This window comes from Leptinotarsa decemlineata, unplaced genomic scaffold (assembly GCF_025532065.1).
Source record: "Leptinotarsa decemlineata unplaced genomic scaffold, Ldec_3_MD MMD2_tig00026314_RagTag_RagTag, whole genome shotgun sequence".
Lineage (NCBI taxonomy): Eukaryota > Metazoa > Arthropoda > Insecta > Coleoptera > Chrysomelidae > Leptinotarsa > Leptinotarsa decemlineata.
In genome coordinates this window covers 14,261,528-14,278,694 of record NW_027412684.1, presented here as the reverse complement: position 1 = coordinate 14,278,694, position 17,167 = coordinate 14,261,528, and the positions used below count along the sequence as shown (strand labels likewise).

Here is a 17,167-nt window from a genome sequence, read left to right as displayed (position 1 = left end):
TCATGAAGTCTGTAAAAATGCTTCTATCGAAAACGATCACAGTGAAGAGAATGCATTCAAACCGTTCAGCTGAAAGTAGCGAATGTTTGTTTTCCCGATTAAGATTTATACACACATTTCTGGTGATTTACAATCCGACAACCACCTTTCATGGGAAGAATAAACTTAAGAACTTGCTAGTTTTACTTTGTTTGTTAGAATTCACTACTCTGGCTTCAAAGTACTCGTACGGGAAAGTTTGTTTACCAGGAAGTCCAGTGGCACTTTTCTTATCGCCAGAGAGTTTACTGAAGTATACTTTACATATGCGGCCAAGTTTATTCCACAAACTACAGTAAATTTAATATCTTCCGAAAGTCACGATAGAGATACAGTGGCACTTCTCTGTTGTCAACAAGGAAAAAGTATCGCATATGCGACACTCATCATCACATGTGTTTATGTTAATTGCAATCGAATGTGTTCTTTATCTTGATAAGTTTATTTAAAGTCATGCAGTAGTTTTTTTATGTCATGTATAAAGAGCATGGGAAAACTTATGAGCGTTTAGCTCATATTATTAATGTCACATAATCAGTGAATAACTTCCAAAGTGAATATCAGTCTATTAGTTTAGAGAATCTTTTTGAGCCAAACGAAAACTAACTAAGTAGCCGTTGCAAAACCACTGACTGAAATCAAAGCAGAAGAAACTGGTTTTCAAGAACTCCAGTAATATTGATTACTACACCAAAGGCTCCAAACAGTGCATCATAAATCATAAGGAAGAAAAGAGAATGGAAACTTTCTATGTTTTTTACCACTTTTATTTGTAACTAATTTTCATCTAATTTGACATCTTTTTCAGACGACTTTCAATGTCATACACACCTTCATACCTGTTCCACGGAACTAGGTATAAAGGTGGGTTTTAAAACAAGTCATACACTACAGAGCCTTTTGGAAAGTCCAAAAGACAAAGTCGAGAATTCGGAAAAGTCTGGAATTTACGAAATTGAATGTAAGGACTGCGATACAAAATATTATGGACGGACAAAAAGATCTGTCAAAGTAAGATATAAGGAACACATAGCACACTTAAAATATGGAAGACCTGAAAAATCAGCAGTCGCCCATCATATTTTGCAACAAAACCATTCCATAGACTTCAGTTCATTAAGATTAGTTAGACAAGTAAACAACAACAGGCAACTAGATGCCTATGAGAGTGTAGAAATAAGTAAACACAATAATATTATGAATAACGATGACGGACCTATACCAAAGAGCATACTATATAGCTTGTTAAAATAAAATAAAATAATGTTGTTGGGTTTACTGATTACTACATAAGGACACATTTTAAAAATAAATTTGGATAGGCAATATCGTGAAATAAATTTTTATATAGCTGAAAATTGTTTTATATAAACACATATTGTAAAATAATAGATAAGGCAAAATTGTAAAATTAATTTAGGTTGGTATACCTGTATGGTTGGTACGCCTGGATGGTTTACCTGTATGAGTTACCTTTATAGCATAAATAGGATAAGCTCGCACTAGTTCTTAGTTTTAATCTTCCTCTTTGAAGATGATCACTTGGTGATCGAAACACGTGTCGAGGTGTTAAAAATAACGATTTGGTGTTGAGAAAAAACTCCAGTAATATTCCTTATGATTTCCTACCACGTAGTAACGGCTACATCTATCAATTCATCAAATTTAGTCACTGTTTCTATACAATTTAGACTTTTGTCGGAACCCAACTAAATCATAATGAAACAAAAAGTATTATCAGCAATTTTTCGAAAATCCACTATCCTAATGGTGAAAACTTTTCAAAGAGCTCATTTCGTGGAAAGAAAAAACTTAAGTTAAAAAATTTTTTGGTTGATTAGTAATATAAACACAGTTGAAGCCGAATTTGCTCTATTCCAAATAAAATGCGAAAATATTCGGCATTTAATTCAATTCGCATAATAGAAAATACTTCGTTTGAAATTTATGCCTACCATGACAACCGACAATCAACTGTTTTATTACTAATCATGAAAAATAGTTAGACAACATTATAACAAGAGAATTATTTCTTTTATAATAATCCCAAGAAACAAATGGTAATTTTGGATTTTAACAAAATTCAAATTGATTCATAAAGCAGAAATATTAGTAAAATTAACAAAACCTGATTTTTTGTTGAATTTAATTTTGACTAAAACTCACGGTTTTTGCACAAACCACGTGAACGACTGAAAAAAAAAATTGTAAATGTTTTATTTCATTTCTACGAAAGCGCAGAAAGGTATTTTCATACTTGTTTCTTGAAAATCTCGACTTTAGTCTCGAAGTTTCGACTTTGATTTCTCAATATCGACTTTACCCTTCAAATTACGACTTCAGATCTCATAAGTTTGATTTCAAACTCGATATTTATGACTTTAAACTCTAAATTGGACTTTGATTTCAACTTAAACTGGAAATTACGATTTCAAACAGAAATTTCGACTTCAATTTAGAAATTTCGTTACTTTCTGAATTACAAAAATTTCATCTTATATTTTGATGGCACATTCAATATCAACAAATAATTTTAGTGGACATCTTCGAGAATGAAATGATAAAGAAAACTATTAACACTCAATAATAGTTATATCATATTCCACCATCTCACAAAGAAACCTTTTTTCTCTATATACCTTTCATTCAGCAATATCCTAACCATCAATTACTTTGTTACAGTGTTGGGAGAATTGCGAACTGCTCCAATCAAATTTCCAAGTGTGGGGAGCCATGTGCGAGGAGAAGGAAATATGCGTGAGTATCTTTTTATTGCCTTAACAATCCCATTAATCACGAGCAACATATCGAACAGTCGGAGATACGATTTGGTCTGATTGAAAGGCGTGAACGAAAGCGTGGGAGTGACTGGTGGAACGCCGGACGGTATCTTTTGAAGAGAAGTCTTTTTGTGAAACCACATCGAATCGTCTCGTCATACTCAAGGCTGCGTTCAACTTAGGCTCGTTTTCTGTAATTATAATCATAATTGTCGTTATTGTTATCACTAAAATTTGTTTCTGAAATCGGTGACTCTACTTATCTCTCAGAAAAAAGATAATTTGGTGAATAGGCTAGTCATCATCGGTAACTATTTAGTTGTTATGCCGATCGAATTGACTTCATATATTATATACCTTCTTCTTCTTTTCTGTATGAATGCTGTTTGTATAATGATGTCATAGAGGTTATTGTTCTTTATTTCTTATACAACTGTGGACCAGTACAGACAAACTAATTTCAATTAGAATGCGGTAGGTCCGCTACTATTACAGCTCAGTTGTTCAATGGACAACATTAGGATAGGCATTTTATCCAAAAATACGTAACTCAAATAATGAAAAAGAATTTTTTCAGTGTGAGAATTATAAATAACTTGAATTGGTTTTTCAAACTTGTTTTGCAGGTCAAGGTTCGTTTTTTTTAAGCAGGTTGTAACGGTCGATATTGGTCTGAGAAAAACTCAGATGAGGTCCACAAATTTCACACACAACATCCTGAGAAGCTAAACGTGTAAACTAATATTTGGTTGGACCATTTTTACTAGCAGATAATCTTACAAGAGATATGAACTAACGTCTCACATTGACAGACATTCTTGAACATACGACCGTTACCATGAAAATGTGATGACATATCAACAATATTCTTCGGCTTATTTATACCTTCAAGTATTAACTTTTCTTTTCCACGACCAACCAAGATTTCTACACAATCACTATCATTCACTTGTTCCTGGTCAGAAATTGTTATCAGTTGCAAAGGGCAGTTTTACATCGGTAAGCAGTCGAATGGGCTGGAAATATTTCAGATATGGACGCCATTCAGTTTGAAAGAAAAATATTATGAAATTACCTAGATAATTGAGGAGACCTGATATTGTTAATGACACGATTATGGGTGTATCATACACCCCTCGTATCATACAATAGTCCTTCGAGCCGGATCTAGAGTGACTGTAAAAACAAATTCTAACACCACACCACGACTGAGATTCGTTACCGTCCGAACATAACATCGAAATACTGCGTACATTGTGCTGTTTCACATAATGGAGCATTCACACCATCTCTAATGAGGAATTGTCATGCAATGGAACGTCAATGTTTGAATTATCGATTTTGCGGCATCATCCTGATTGGGTATTGAAAATTCCTTTAAATACGTGATCGTCCGTGTTTGCTGTTTCAGTGCTTTGGATTAAATGCGTTCTATTTTGTTCGCGGTGAATTTTTAGGTTCGGTAAACAATGGATTAGTGCTGGAAAATAACATATGTGTACAAATATTATATTTGATATGAACAGTTTGTATTCATATATTTCCATAATCATTTATTGAATGGATGGGCGATGTAAAATAAATCATGGGAATAATTCTCATTTCGAAACCTGTAACAATATAACTAGAATTCCTCAACTTCACGAAGCTACAAATTGAACGTCAAAAACTAGTACCTGAAAATTATAATAATCCTGATGGGAAAATAAACATTGTCAATCTAGATATTTATTTCTAACTTTACAGGTTATGTGGAAAAATGTTTTCTTGTCCAACTTTCTCCAATAGCAGGTTTAGTTTTGATGGAAACCATTCTCCACCCCTTTAATTCATCACATTTCATTCCACGTACTTTGGATTGATATCAATTATAAATTTATTGAAATCCTAGTGCTATCGATGTTTGAAATCGAGTCCATATGTTAAGTAAGCTAAAAATTACTACTATCGGATGATTTCTAGAATACAAAATTTAATCACCATAAGAGTTTTTCGTGAAGGGTCAGAAAAAAAACACAAATGGAAAGTTGCTGTCTGGAAATGATAGTCATCATCTATGTCAAGGCTCTTGTACGAAGAAAACCTATAACAGATAGTTGTCGTACGGATAGAACTTTCCTTTCCATGAATCAGAATCTTTAGTATTACTTTTTGTCCTTTGTAAAGTTAACCAAACGGCTGGCTAACAATCTCAATATCACTTTAAAGTGACTTACAGTATATTCAACGTTTGATCAAGCAATATACCGATTTGTGTCGTTAGATTTTTTCGACCAGAAAAATCTGGGGGATAAGAACATATCCGTGAGGTATACCTCTCGCTCTTGCTGCATTGAAAGCATCATTTGGATATAAATCCTTGTAAATATTTCTAATTATAGAGGAAACTTTCGGCGGATCAGAACTCTGGAAGATTTCACCAATTTAGATTAATTGTGGATATTCCATCTCTGTCTCGACTATGTCCATTTCGCGCCGGAAAATTTGCATTTATAATTGCGCCGCTTCATAGAAAACTTGAATGTATAATGAATTTTCATTTCGAATCAGAGGGAAGATTAATAGTCTTACTTTCAATAGCATGGTGGAGAGTTAATCCCCACCGGTACGGAGCTATATTTATAGCTGTGAACCGAGTATGGAAATTAAAATTTCAAGAAAGTCCTCGACGAAATCGTACTGGGCTTTTGTTTTAAAAATTACTGTCTCCCTCTCGTCATTCCCAGAGGTGTTTCGATTATAACCAACGAGGAACTCTGGGCGAATAAAACGAAAATTCGTCACGAAATTGTCGAGAGATATCTCTTCTGTCATAAATATCTGTCGTCACGAACTTGCAAAAACAAAACTCATTATAATTGCCGGTCCCAATTTTACTTTTAGGGATGAGCACTACTTTGGAAGGCTCAAAAATTTGTTGTTCTTACTAATCTGGTATTCTGCAAAAAATAATATACATTTAGAATCAAAAAACTTGCTAGCTTGTGAAAATATATTTGTGGTACCGATAAATTATGATATGTGCGTTTATATATATGTAATGTCACAAAGAGATGAACTACCGAAACAAATGAAACCTGTCTATGACGAATATATAGCAAATCAAAAAATACTTGTAGAGCATTTGGGAAAGTAAGAACTCTTGGAGAAATTAACAGTTCAAACACAATTCAAGGCTGGGATTTTTTATTGTTCAAAATCTGAAAGAAAATCTTCGTTTATAAAATCTCAATCTGTTCTAGCGTTAAAAAGTTTTCCCCACCTGTAAATTCATTTTTTAGAGCCCGTATATCATCTAGTTTCTAATTATAATAATTGAAAATGTAAGTGAATAGTCGCTTGATATAGAAACTCTCACCATTTAATTCTCATTTTCTCGAACAGCATTATTTTCAATATTTTGGAATTATTAAATGTCATACCATTATTTCAAAAGCCATAAAACTTGTGGAAATGAAGTTAATGGAAAAATATACCTAAAAATATATACTTTAGTATGTTCCGCATGGATTTCAGACTAAAAAATCCACAACTACATTGTCTACATTGTTGACTGACTCCTTCGACTATATTTCACACTTCATCATTATTAAAAAACTTAGTTATGATAGCATGAGGGGTTCATCTCAAATCTCCAACAGATTTTTCGTCAAACCGCTTTCAAATGGATACACTAATTTGAATATGGTGTACCCCACAGTTCAATACTGGGGCCTTCTCTTTTCATTGTGTATATGAATTACTCCTGTCAACGTAAGCCACCTACGAGATGCATGCAACTATTTCGAAAACTCTCCATAGTTTCTTGTTCGCACTGAGAGAAATTGAACACGTTACAAACGCTAATGTGAATTTCATCCAATATTTTTCAAAGGTATTTCACTTTGAGGAAAGTCAACAAATTCAATAGCTGCATTCGGATGTCGAAATCAGGCCATTCGAATCTTGGAATGGATTATTATCGTTATCACTTTATACAATTTGATATCATCCATTTGCCTCTTTTAGAAGTATCGGATAAAAAATTATCGAATACATTTAGCATTATCGAAGCAGAAATGCGACATATAAGCTCAAAAGTCTTTCGTGGGTTACGTGGGTGTTACAACAAATACCTCATTTTTGTGATAGCTCAATGAGTATGCTCTAGAGAATGTTGGACCAGTATTATCATCGACTTTTACAATGGAAGAGGAAGAGGAAACATAGCCATCACAAAAACATGTGTGAATAGTATGCGATTTCAAATCCAACTACGAATAATGCATACAAATTCCATTAGGTGGGATTTCCTTATTATCCGGTGATTCTGGAATAAACTGTATTCCGTATCTTGAATAATCTAAGTCCTTATCTGCTTCTTCGAATTCCTTCAATCACAACTACCTTATTTCAGCAATCCTCTCAACATACCAGTGGGACACATCTGTCTGTGGTTACTTATACTCTGATGCATATGCAGGAACACTGCATAGACAATCCCATTCCAAGTATGCACTCCACCAATGGGAAAGTGCAATTAAACTTTGAAGATTGGTGAAAGGAAATGTTCGTTCCAGATAGCGAGTTTCTCGATTTATTTGTCAATCCCGAGTTCTTGGCTCAGTTTTCCAACCGTATATTTGATAGGAATTGATCGAGAAATTGATTTACATATTCAAAGGGTTGTTTCTTGGAGCAAGCTCAAGATACAGGAGGCTGGTAGTATCTGCCTTTCATTCAATGCCAACATTTGATACGAATGTTGTATTAGTATTTTGATATTCTGAAATACTCAATACAGTACAGTTGTGTAATACAAGTTACGGAATGTAAAAAAACGAGTACTCTAATTGAACCTAACAGACATGTATCGAATCACATTTTACTTCATTGAAAAACTCAAATTGAAAATTTTATCTGACAGTTCAAAGTAATATTTCATTTTTACAGTTTTTTGATATTTTTCATTGACAAAATTTGATAGAAACATATATTTTACAAGTAAAAAGACCTGAACTGACGCAGATTGACAAACAAATCCTCAAATATACAATAGTGTAGTCAATGTCAAGGATTTGTTTGTCAAACTGCATCAGTTTGAGTGCGTCAGGGTAATTGAATCTCTACCTGAAATACAGGTACAGGTACAGGTAGAGGTTTAATTAATCTACCTAGATGGCATTGACTTTATCATTGTTTATTCAATGAACTGCGTCAGTTCAACTGTGTCAGGTTAATTTAACCTGTCCCTGAAATCCAGGTTTAATTAACCTACCTTAAAGACATTGACTATATGTTTTCGAGGATTTGTTTGTCAAAATGCGTCATTTCAACTGCGTTAGTTTAATTAAACCTGTACCTGAAATACAGGTACAGGTACAAGTTTAATTAACCTACCTAAATAACATCAACTATATTATTGTATATTCAAGGATTTGTTTGTCAAACTGTGTCAGGTTAATTGAACCTGTACCTGAAATACAGGTTAAATTAACCTACTTAATGACATTGACTATATTGTTGTATATTCAAGAATTTGTTTGTCAAACTGCATCAGTTTACTTCACAATGGTTTAATAAACCGAAACAGGTCGTAATAAATAAAAGTATCGATAGAAATTGGACAAAATTTTTTTTCTCTATCCAATATTGATAATGAATTTCCACAAAATAAATAGGTCATCTATCGAACAATTTTGATAAAAGTTATTTCTAAGGATTCAGATCCAAAATTGATACCTATGCTGACTCATAAAATTGTTAAAGAAATTGATGGTAGTAGCAGTATTTAGCAAAAAATTAATTTCAAGTCGTGAAAAGTATCATTTCAGTGCTTTTTGACGAGAGAGGCAATAGTGGTGCGCCATTTCTCGCCGAGATGGCGATATCAACTTTTTTTTTAATGGAAACAGGAACTTGTGATACTGATTTTATAAATATTTCAAATCTCTGTGCAACACTTTTTTAGTCGTTTCCGTAGCAGTTCATTAATAATTTTTAATAATTTGCAAACGATTAATAAACATTATTATTTCCAGAAAAAAATTCATTTGAAACTAGCTCTGATTTATCCAGTATACGTTCACTTTCTGGCAAAACGAAGTTTGGTTACAAGTTTACTACTTGCTTCATGAAATGTTCCTGGGGCCATTCCGTTGCAAATATTTGTTTTTTTATCCATGAGTTGAATATCGTAAACTTCAGATGTCTTCTATCGCTCCAAAAACATTTAGAGGCGTCGGGTCAGCTGTTCTGGTAACTGGATAACTAGCTGATCTGTATGATTGACAAACTCAAATGCTCAAATTACCTTTCAGCAGGATGCGGTACCTCTTCATTACGACAGACTGACTAACTATTAATAGTAACCACTAATTGCCACGCTAATTTTGAAAAGTGTTTTATAGAAGTGAAATGGAAAACTGGGTATATGGAATATTATGTAAGTCATTGTTTATAGTTTCCAGGCCAAATTTTGTTATTTCTGGACTTTCTACAAGTCTGGTATCATGTACCAGTTTCTCAAGTTGACTAAGTCAACTAGTATGCTTGGATATTGATTTCCACAGCTAAGACTGAGAGTTGGAAAAGTGAAGCTGAGATTGGCATACTCTTATCGATGCGCGTGCGCATAGCCATCATCTTGCCTAATTTGTTACTATGATTGGCTTCACAACGATTCATAGATGAAATCTTTATATGAGTTATTTCAAATCATCTAAAAGAACAATTTGTTCGGGCCAGTCTCAACTCCCTACACTGTATTCCTCTATAATTCTCATAAAGATACTGATATTTATGAGAATTATAGAGGAATAAGCTTGCTTCCAAGCATTTCAAAGATTTTCGAGCTGCATATTAAAAAGCAATTACCTACTATCATTTTTTTATGCTAATGAACAATTTTCACTAAATCAGCATGGTTTCACCCAGAATGAAAGTACTGAAACGGCACTGTATGAATTCCACGAACATGTCATTAATGCTCTTGATGGCAAACTAAGTATCTGTGGTTTATTTATTGACTCCTCCAGAGCCTTCGATAATGTAAATTACAAACTTCTACTTCAGAAAATGAAACGATATGGCGTGAGGGGAACCGCATTGAAATAAATGAAGTCTTATTTGCATAGCAGGACTCAAAAAGTAGTGATACGGAAAACTATAAGTCAGTCAGCAACCATTGAACAGCAACCATTGTACTGAGCCTTGTTCCACAAGGCTCAATTCCTGGCCCCTTACTGTTTCTTATATATGCGAATGACTTGTTGCAGTTCATGAATACTCTCACGGAAATACATGTGATTGCTTATGCAGACGACATCAATTTCCTTATAAAGGAGAGCAAGGCAATAGCACTTGCAGAGAAAACAGAGAATGTCTATAAGCAGGTAGTAACATGGGCAAAAGAAATCAACTATCTGAACATCACGAAAACATCATTAATGAAATTCTCGGTAAATTCTGCTCATGACAATTTTAGCATTCATGAGAACGAGGAGTTGTATGTTGCATCTTGCTCAACAACAAAGATGCTTGGCCTTACACTGGACTACAAGCTCACCTGGATCCCTCACATTGAAACTCTTTGCGACAAACTCCGCAGAAATTGCTATGCGCTAAGATTTATATCAAACCATTGCAGCAAACAAGTTTTGTTGAATCTGTACTATGGATCAATACACTGTCATATACGATATGGAATACTGAACTCGGGCACTTGGATCGTCTGCAGTGAGGGTTTTTACACTACAGAAATATGCCATCAGAACTATTGCTCGTATAGGATGGAGGCAATCGTGTAGAAACATTTTCAAAGAACTCAAAATACTCACCGTTGCGGATATTTATATTTATGAATTATGCATATACATGTACAAGAATGGTCAAAATTTTATATCTAATCAGCATAAATACCCTACCCGCTCTAAAAACTTATTATTACCCCATATGCATCGAACCACCATATACAAGAAAAGCAACCTTTTTTTTTGGACCAAAATTTTACAATAAGCTTGATGATTCGGCAAAAAATGCGCCAACTGTCAATATTTTTGAATCAAGACTGAAAGCTGCTCTCATAGAAAAAAAATTGCTACACCCTTGAGGTTAGGTGTTTTTTTTATCTTCTTTAACGTTCTTGTCACTATCTGACATTACCATTATTTTAAACTTTTTAATTATAACCAGGACCCTCAATTTCACTGTTGTAGTATTTCGCTACTTTTATGTGTCTATATATATTTTTCATCTTTTTATCTCAATTTTTTTAAAATATTTAGATAAATACTTGAGTTTGAATATATGTATATGAAAAGTACAAAATCTTATGACGTTCTCCTTGTTATTGTACTGATAGAATTATCCACTTTTTAACAAGCGAAATAAATGAATTATTATTATTATTATTGGAACACACTTGCAGACCGGTTTCGGGCTGCTGTTTGGTCATTCGTCAGTGTATATCATCAACATAAAGTCGATGATTTCCGATAATTGAAAATCAAATTCCTTCAGAGTATCATTCCTCGAACTAAGCTGAAGCATACAACAAACAACAGGTTTGTCGTCGCCCCATCTGCCTGTGAACGAGGTAACCAACTGCATATCCGAAATTCCAATTCCTCGTATAAGGAAATAAAACTTTTCACATATAGTCAGTGGGCATACTTGAAGACTGGCTATAAATCAAATCATCTAAAAGAACAATTCGTTCAGGCCAGTCTCAACTCCCTACACTGTAGGTTAATGGACTAACACCTATCAGAAAACAACTACTCCCCTGTATCGCCAACAGCATATGCAGGAATAACTTCAGTGAATAATCCTGCACTGAAACCTGTCGGATATAATCCAACGCCCTTCGTGGTATCAGCCAGGGGAGTAGTTGTTTTCTGATAGGTGTCAGTCCATTAACCTACAGTGTAGGGAGTTGATACTGACCTGAACGAATTGTTCTTTTAGATGATTTGATTTATAGCCAGTTTTCAAGTATATGTGATGAGTTATTTCCTCGTGAACTTGGTAAATGGAATATGAACGTTTCAAAAAGATAACAGGCGTGTGTGAATCCAGGAATCGCAATCTGTATTCTAAGAATTATTCGAGGTTATGAGGAAAACCTGGCCTACGACTGCAGATCTTCCGATGGATTAGTTCTTCTTCGAGCCGCTCTATCATTGCCAAGTCGACTGCCACCGAGTAGCGCACAACAATAGATATCGAAACCCGGCAAACCCTCGAAAACTAGGAAACTCACTTTATTTGATTAAACGCATGTCTGGTTCCGGAGGCCGCATTAGCGCCACAATAAAGACCCGGAGAAAAATAATCCGAGGCACGACCCGAACATAACAAACGTTTTAAATGTCCCACACTCGTATACACTTTCATGCACTTCTAATTAAGTGCCCGATGAATAATGCCGTGAATTTAGAAGGAATGTGAATACACTACGATGGACTTTCACGCTTTTTTACGCTTGTTCGCTCGACGGAAAACGGTGCGCTTCCTGGATGACAAATACGGCTTGGAGCAGCTACGGAAATGGGCAGGAGTCTGGTTTCAAGGACTTGTTTGACAGAAATAGTTTAGACGTAAATGGTATATCCCAGGAGGCTTGTGATATTTTATTCGAAACGTACATTGTACTATTTCCATTCTATTTCAATTACTGTACTATAATTTTCGCTTTCATTTCAATTGTGAATACATTTAACCACTTTACATTAAATAAACAATGGAACTAGAAATCAATGATTCGAAAATCGAGACCTAACAATGATAAAAATTAACAACAAACATTATTTCGCAATTTTCCACAAACCAACATTCTAGTCACCTTCAACAAGATACATTAAAATCGTAGCGTGATTCAGAAACTCATCAGTATCCCTATCCACAAAGAATTTCAATAAATTCGATAAAATGAAATGAAGTAAAGAACAGCCCCAACCCGAATAAGATACATCACATCCTTGATAGGAAAATGTTTAAACAAGATCTCTACATTAGAAAAAACAGTAATACCTCCAAAACAATCTCATATACAGTAAAATCATAAAATAAAAGAGTACTAACAAAAGAGAACAATAACTTAGCAACTTAGACTGGTAACTCCTTGGGTACACATATCAGGAACAAGTCAGACATTGGAAATAATAACAAATCAGGGGTCTACATTTTTTTTTATTATGAAAGAAAGTTGCATCAACCACGGAGGGTTATTAGCAACAACAATACAATACAAGCTTAATATTTAAGTACACTCACATTATTCAGTATATTAACAAGTCCCCAAGCAATGTCTATAATTTGTCCGTTAAGTTGAGATCGTTAAAAGATGATAATAATTTTTTTATGTCACATCTCTCTCTCAATATAGATTTAAGGTCAGGTTCCAAATTAAATCTCTGGCGAAGATTGGCTGCTTTGGACACTCGATTAATAAATGTTTCACACTCACCGGCACTACGCATAATTCACATATTTTCTCTGGTTCTCTTTTTAGGATGTGTTCGTGAGTGTACCGTGTATGACCTAAACGCAGTCTAGATAGAATCACCTGGTGCCGTCTATTTGGAGGGTAGATGTTCCAAGGTTTTACCGAATGTTTCACTTCGAGTAATTTGGAGCAGTTTTGTTGCCACTGCATTTGCCAGTATTCTTGGATGAGGAACTTTATTTGGCTGTTTATATCCCTATACCATACTTTCTGTTCATTGATATCTGATAATGTATTCATTGCCTCTCTAGCTATTCTATCTGCTTCTTCGTTGGTCTACAAATTGATATGTGAATCATAGCCAAACATTTATATAGGAAGGAACTCAAGAAATCACCTAACGAGAATCTCAGGCCATGAAAGATGTTTTGAACTGAAGAATACCAATTTCACACATATGTGTGCCAGCTTTAAGAAAACAACTACAATTTCAACATAGACTACTACTATATATTGTCATCCGGCAAGGTCTACGCCGGTAAGCTTGTAATATCCTCCCAACACGATGGACGTTGTTCACAGTTGGTGCCTAAGGGAGCAGATGTCTGTCAACCCCAGCAAAACTGTGATAATTCCCTTCACAAGGAGGAGAAAATTGGACGATTTAACGCCACTTTCTCTCAATGGAGAGGCCATTTCATTTCGAACAGACTGTCCCTATGGACATGTCGAAGGATTTGTGGTAAAACTTGGGGCTTAGGTTTCAAACAAATCCTTAGGATTTATGTGATGATTGTCAGACCAATGATCACTTATGGTGCAGTTGCCTGGTGGCCGAGGGCTTTACAGAAAACGGCTCAGGCGAAGCTCTCTGGTTTACAGAGACAAGCTTGTTTGGCCATCAGTGGTGTCATCAGTACAACACCGTTAGCGGCCATGAAGATCTTTCTAGATCTACCTCCTCTCCACATTTTTCTGGAGACCTTTGATTTTATGCCTCCAACTGTCAACTATGAACTGCCTTATAAAGTACTGTTTCTGAGTTGATGGAACTGAATCCTCCGGGATAAAGAAATATTAAGAGAATATAGTTTTTGGTTAACAGATGGATCAAAAACACCTTCAGGTTCTGGTGCAGGTGTTTTCAGTCGCAGACCCAGGACAGAGCTATCAACCTACCTAGGAACCTATTCGAGTGTATTTCAAGCGGAAATTTACGCTATTGAATTGTGTGCGGAGAAAATGGAAGAATCCAACCTCATTCACAAGTCAATAAAAATATTCTTGGGACATCAAGCAGCGTTGGAAGTTCTTGGCACCTACCGAGCAACGTCTAAATTGGTAGCAAATTGCCAAAAACAACTCTTCCCGATAGAGGAGATTGTCTCCAGTCTGGATTCCTGGCCATACTGACCTGGAAGGTTATGAGGCGCTGACTCCCTTGCAAAGGAGGGTGCTGCAAGCAGCTTCATCCACGAGTTGCTTCAATTCATACACCAGTCTCATTAGGAGAATTGACACTGATTTTCATGTGAATTTCTTCAAAACGTAAAAAAACTAGCGATCTGCCCGGCTCCGCACGGGTGCAATGGTTATACTGAATATACTATACAGAATGTCTTCAAAGTTTTGCTATTTTTCGCTAAATAGCTCCGATAAACGCTTGTGATCGCTACTAATCATAAAGTGCTATAGGGCGAAGCGCGGCCTTCAACGCGTAGCCGGCCCCCGGCCGGTACGGCCGCAACCGCTATGTCCCTGCATTTTGAATCTGTAATATATTCGAAAATATTCATTCAAATAACATGATGTAAAGGGCCACATTGATTTATATTGAATGCACAATCTATTTAAGGTAATTATTTGTATAAGGATTATTTAAAATTGTTTAGTAAATGGAGCATTATTTTCGAGTATGAAAAATGGTTATTGTGGGTTATTCCTGAGAGATGAAACTGAAATATTGTGGAATTTTTTGTAGAACTTTTCAAAGTGTACAATACTATAGTACATAGTTTGGTTCGTATCATATCTTTCAAATCGCACCCAGGCTGTCAAAATACAATATTCGAATGAGAAATATGACGAAACTTTTTTTCCGCTCAGTTAAATAATGACATAGGAGTTCCCCAAGGATCAGTTTTGGGGCCAATTCTTTTTATTCTTTATATCAATGAGTTGCCATCTGCTTTGCAAAAGTCACTCACTTGTTTGTATGCTGATGATTCTTCTCTCCTATTTAAATCAAAAGATTTGCCTGAACTGCAACAAATTATAAATTCTGATCTTGATAGCTTGCAAAATTGGTTTAGTGAAAATTCACTATTTTTGAATGCCTCCAAAACGAAAGCAATAGCTTTTCATACTGCCCAAAATATTAACACGGTAGACATCAATATTGAAATATCCGGTGCTGAGATAGAGAGAGTTGATAGCATGAAATTCTTAGGGATTTTTCTAGACAGCAATCTCAATTTCCGTCAGCACTGCGATAATCTCATCAAAATACTCAATAAGCAGTGTTATCTGTTGAGAAACCTGAAAAGAATTCTAGACAAATCTGGTCTACTCTTATATTACCACGGTCAGATACAATCAAGAATCAACTATGGGATTATTGTTTGGGGAAATTCTCCATCTGCGCACAATGTTTTTATAACTCAAAAGAGAATTATTAGAACCATTGCAAACGAATCACGAACTTCATCATGTAGAACATTATTTAAAAAATTGAAAATCTTGCCCCTACCTGGTCTTTACATTCTGGAACTTTTGTTGTATATTCATAAAAATAAAGAGGATTTTAAACAAAACCAATCTTTTCATGAATATAATACACGCATCACAAATCATTTTCACATACCAAAAACACGTTTATCTTTACGTCTAAACTCGTTTGAGATTTTGGGACTGAGATTATATAATGCACTTCCGGAGTTTTTCAAAATCATAACCAAGGAGCAAGTATTCAAATATAAAATAAAACAACTACTTTCTGAAATTAGCCCCTATACAATCGATGAATTTTTTTCTTATCTGCATTGATTGCGGATTGTTTTAGTATCTGCTGTTATTTATGAATGTGTATATTATATACTTATATTTTATATCTGTATTTCATATGTACTGACTTGTCCAATTGTTTTTTTTAAGCTCTTTCAATGGATCAATAAATATTTGATTTGATATGATTTTGATCTATCTCGAAGGGTTCAGCCAGCGTTTGCAATGTAAGCGCAAAAAATGTGTTTATTTACGACATCACATTAGAAACCTTTAAAATTGTTAGTGTTTCTCTACTGTTATATATATGTTATTAAGGTGCACTCCATAGACAAAGGGTGCATTGACTTTTCTAATATAACAACTTACCCTTTGAAAAGAAAGTTATTGCGGTGTTGCAACTTTCGATCAAGCAAATGTTTTATTGGAATTTAGTTCGATTTCTTCCTCAATTGGTTTCTCTAGGTGGGTGATACTGGGTCTTCTACCTGGAGCTTGGAGTAATTTTCGAAATGATGCAGAAGTTCTTCTGGGTCCAGGTGGTTGATCATCATTGCTTGAAATATGTGAAGTATTATTGATGTTACAATTATTACAATTGTGAAAATAGTAAACCATGACACAATGGTTTACGAATGTTTCATTTATGATTTTATCCTACTGACTGCGCCAATTTGTCAGGATCAGGAACTGGTGATGTAGATGTGCGTTTCTTCGAGTATCCTAGAAATGTGCTGAATATGCAGAGTCATTTCCTGGGTAACCATAGAAAAAGGGTGCATGTATGTTATATTTTCTAATATAACATACATACAAATACCTTCCTCTGAATCACTTTGACTATCAAAAAATCCTGCATCAAAATTCGTTGCGTTGATCTTGAAGAACATTTTATTGAATATTGTCACGTTACAATTGG

General features: G+C 34.8%; 1 protein-coding gene across 2 annotated transcripts in view; it reads left to right on the top strand.

Annotated features, from left to right (window-relative positions):
- Window positions 1-17,167, top strand: part of LOC111502699 (uncharacterized) — a 197,223-nt gene that overhangs the window by 160,057 nt on the left and 19,999 nt on the right. For both annotated transcript variants that reach the window (XM_074181426.1, XM_074181427.1), the window contains one exon: window positions 2,722-2,796. In XM_074181426.1, coding sequence (XP_074037527.1) covers window positions 2,722-2,796 — 75 coding nt within the window. The remainder of the gene's footprint in view (window positions 1-2,721; window positions 2,797-17,167) is intronic.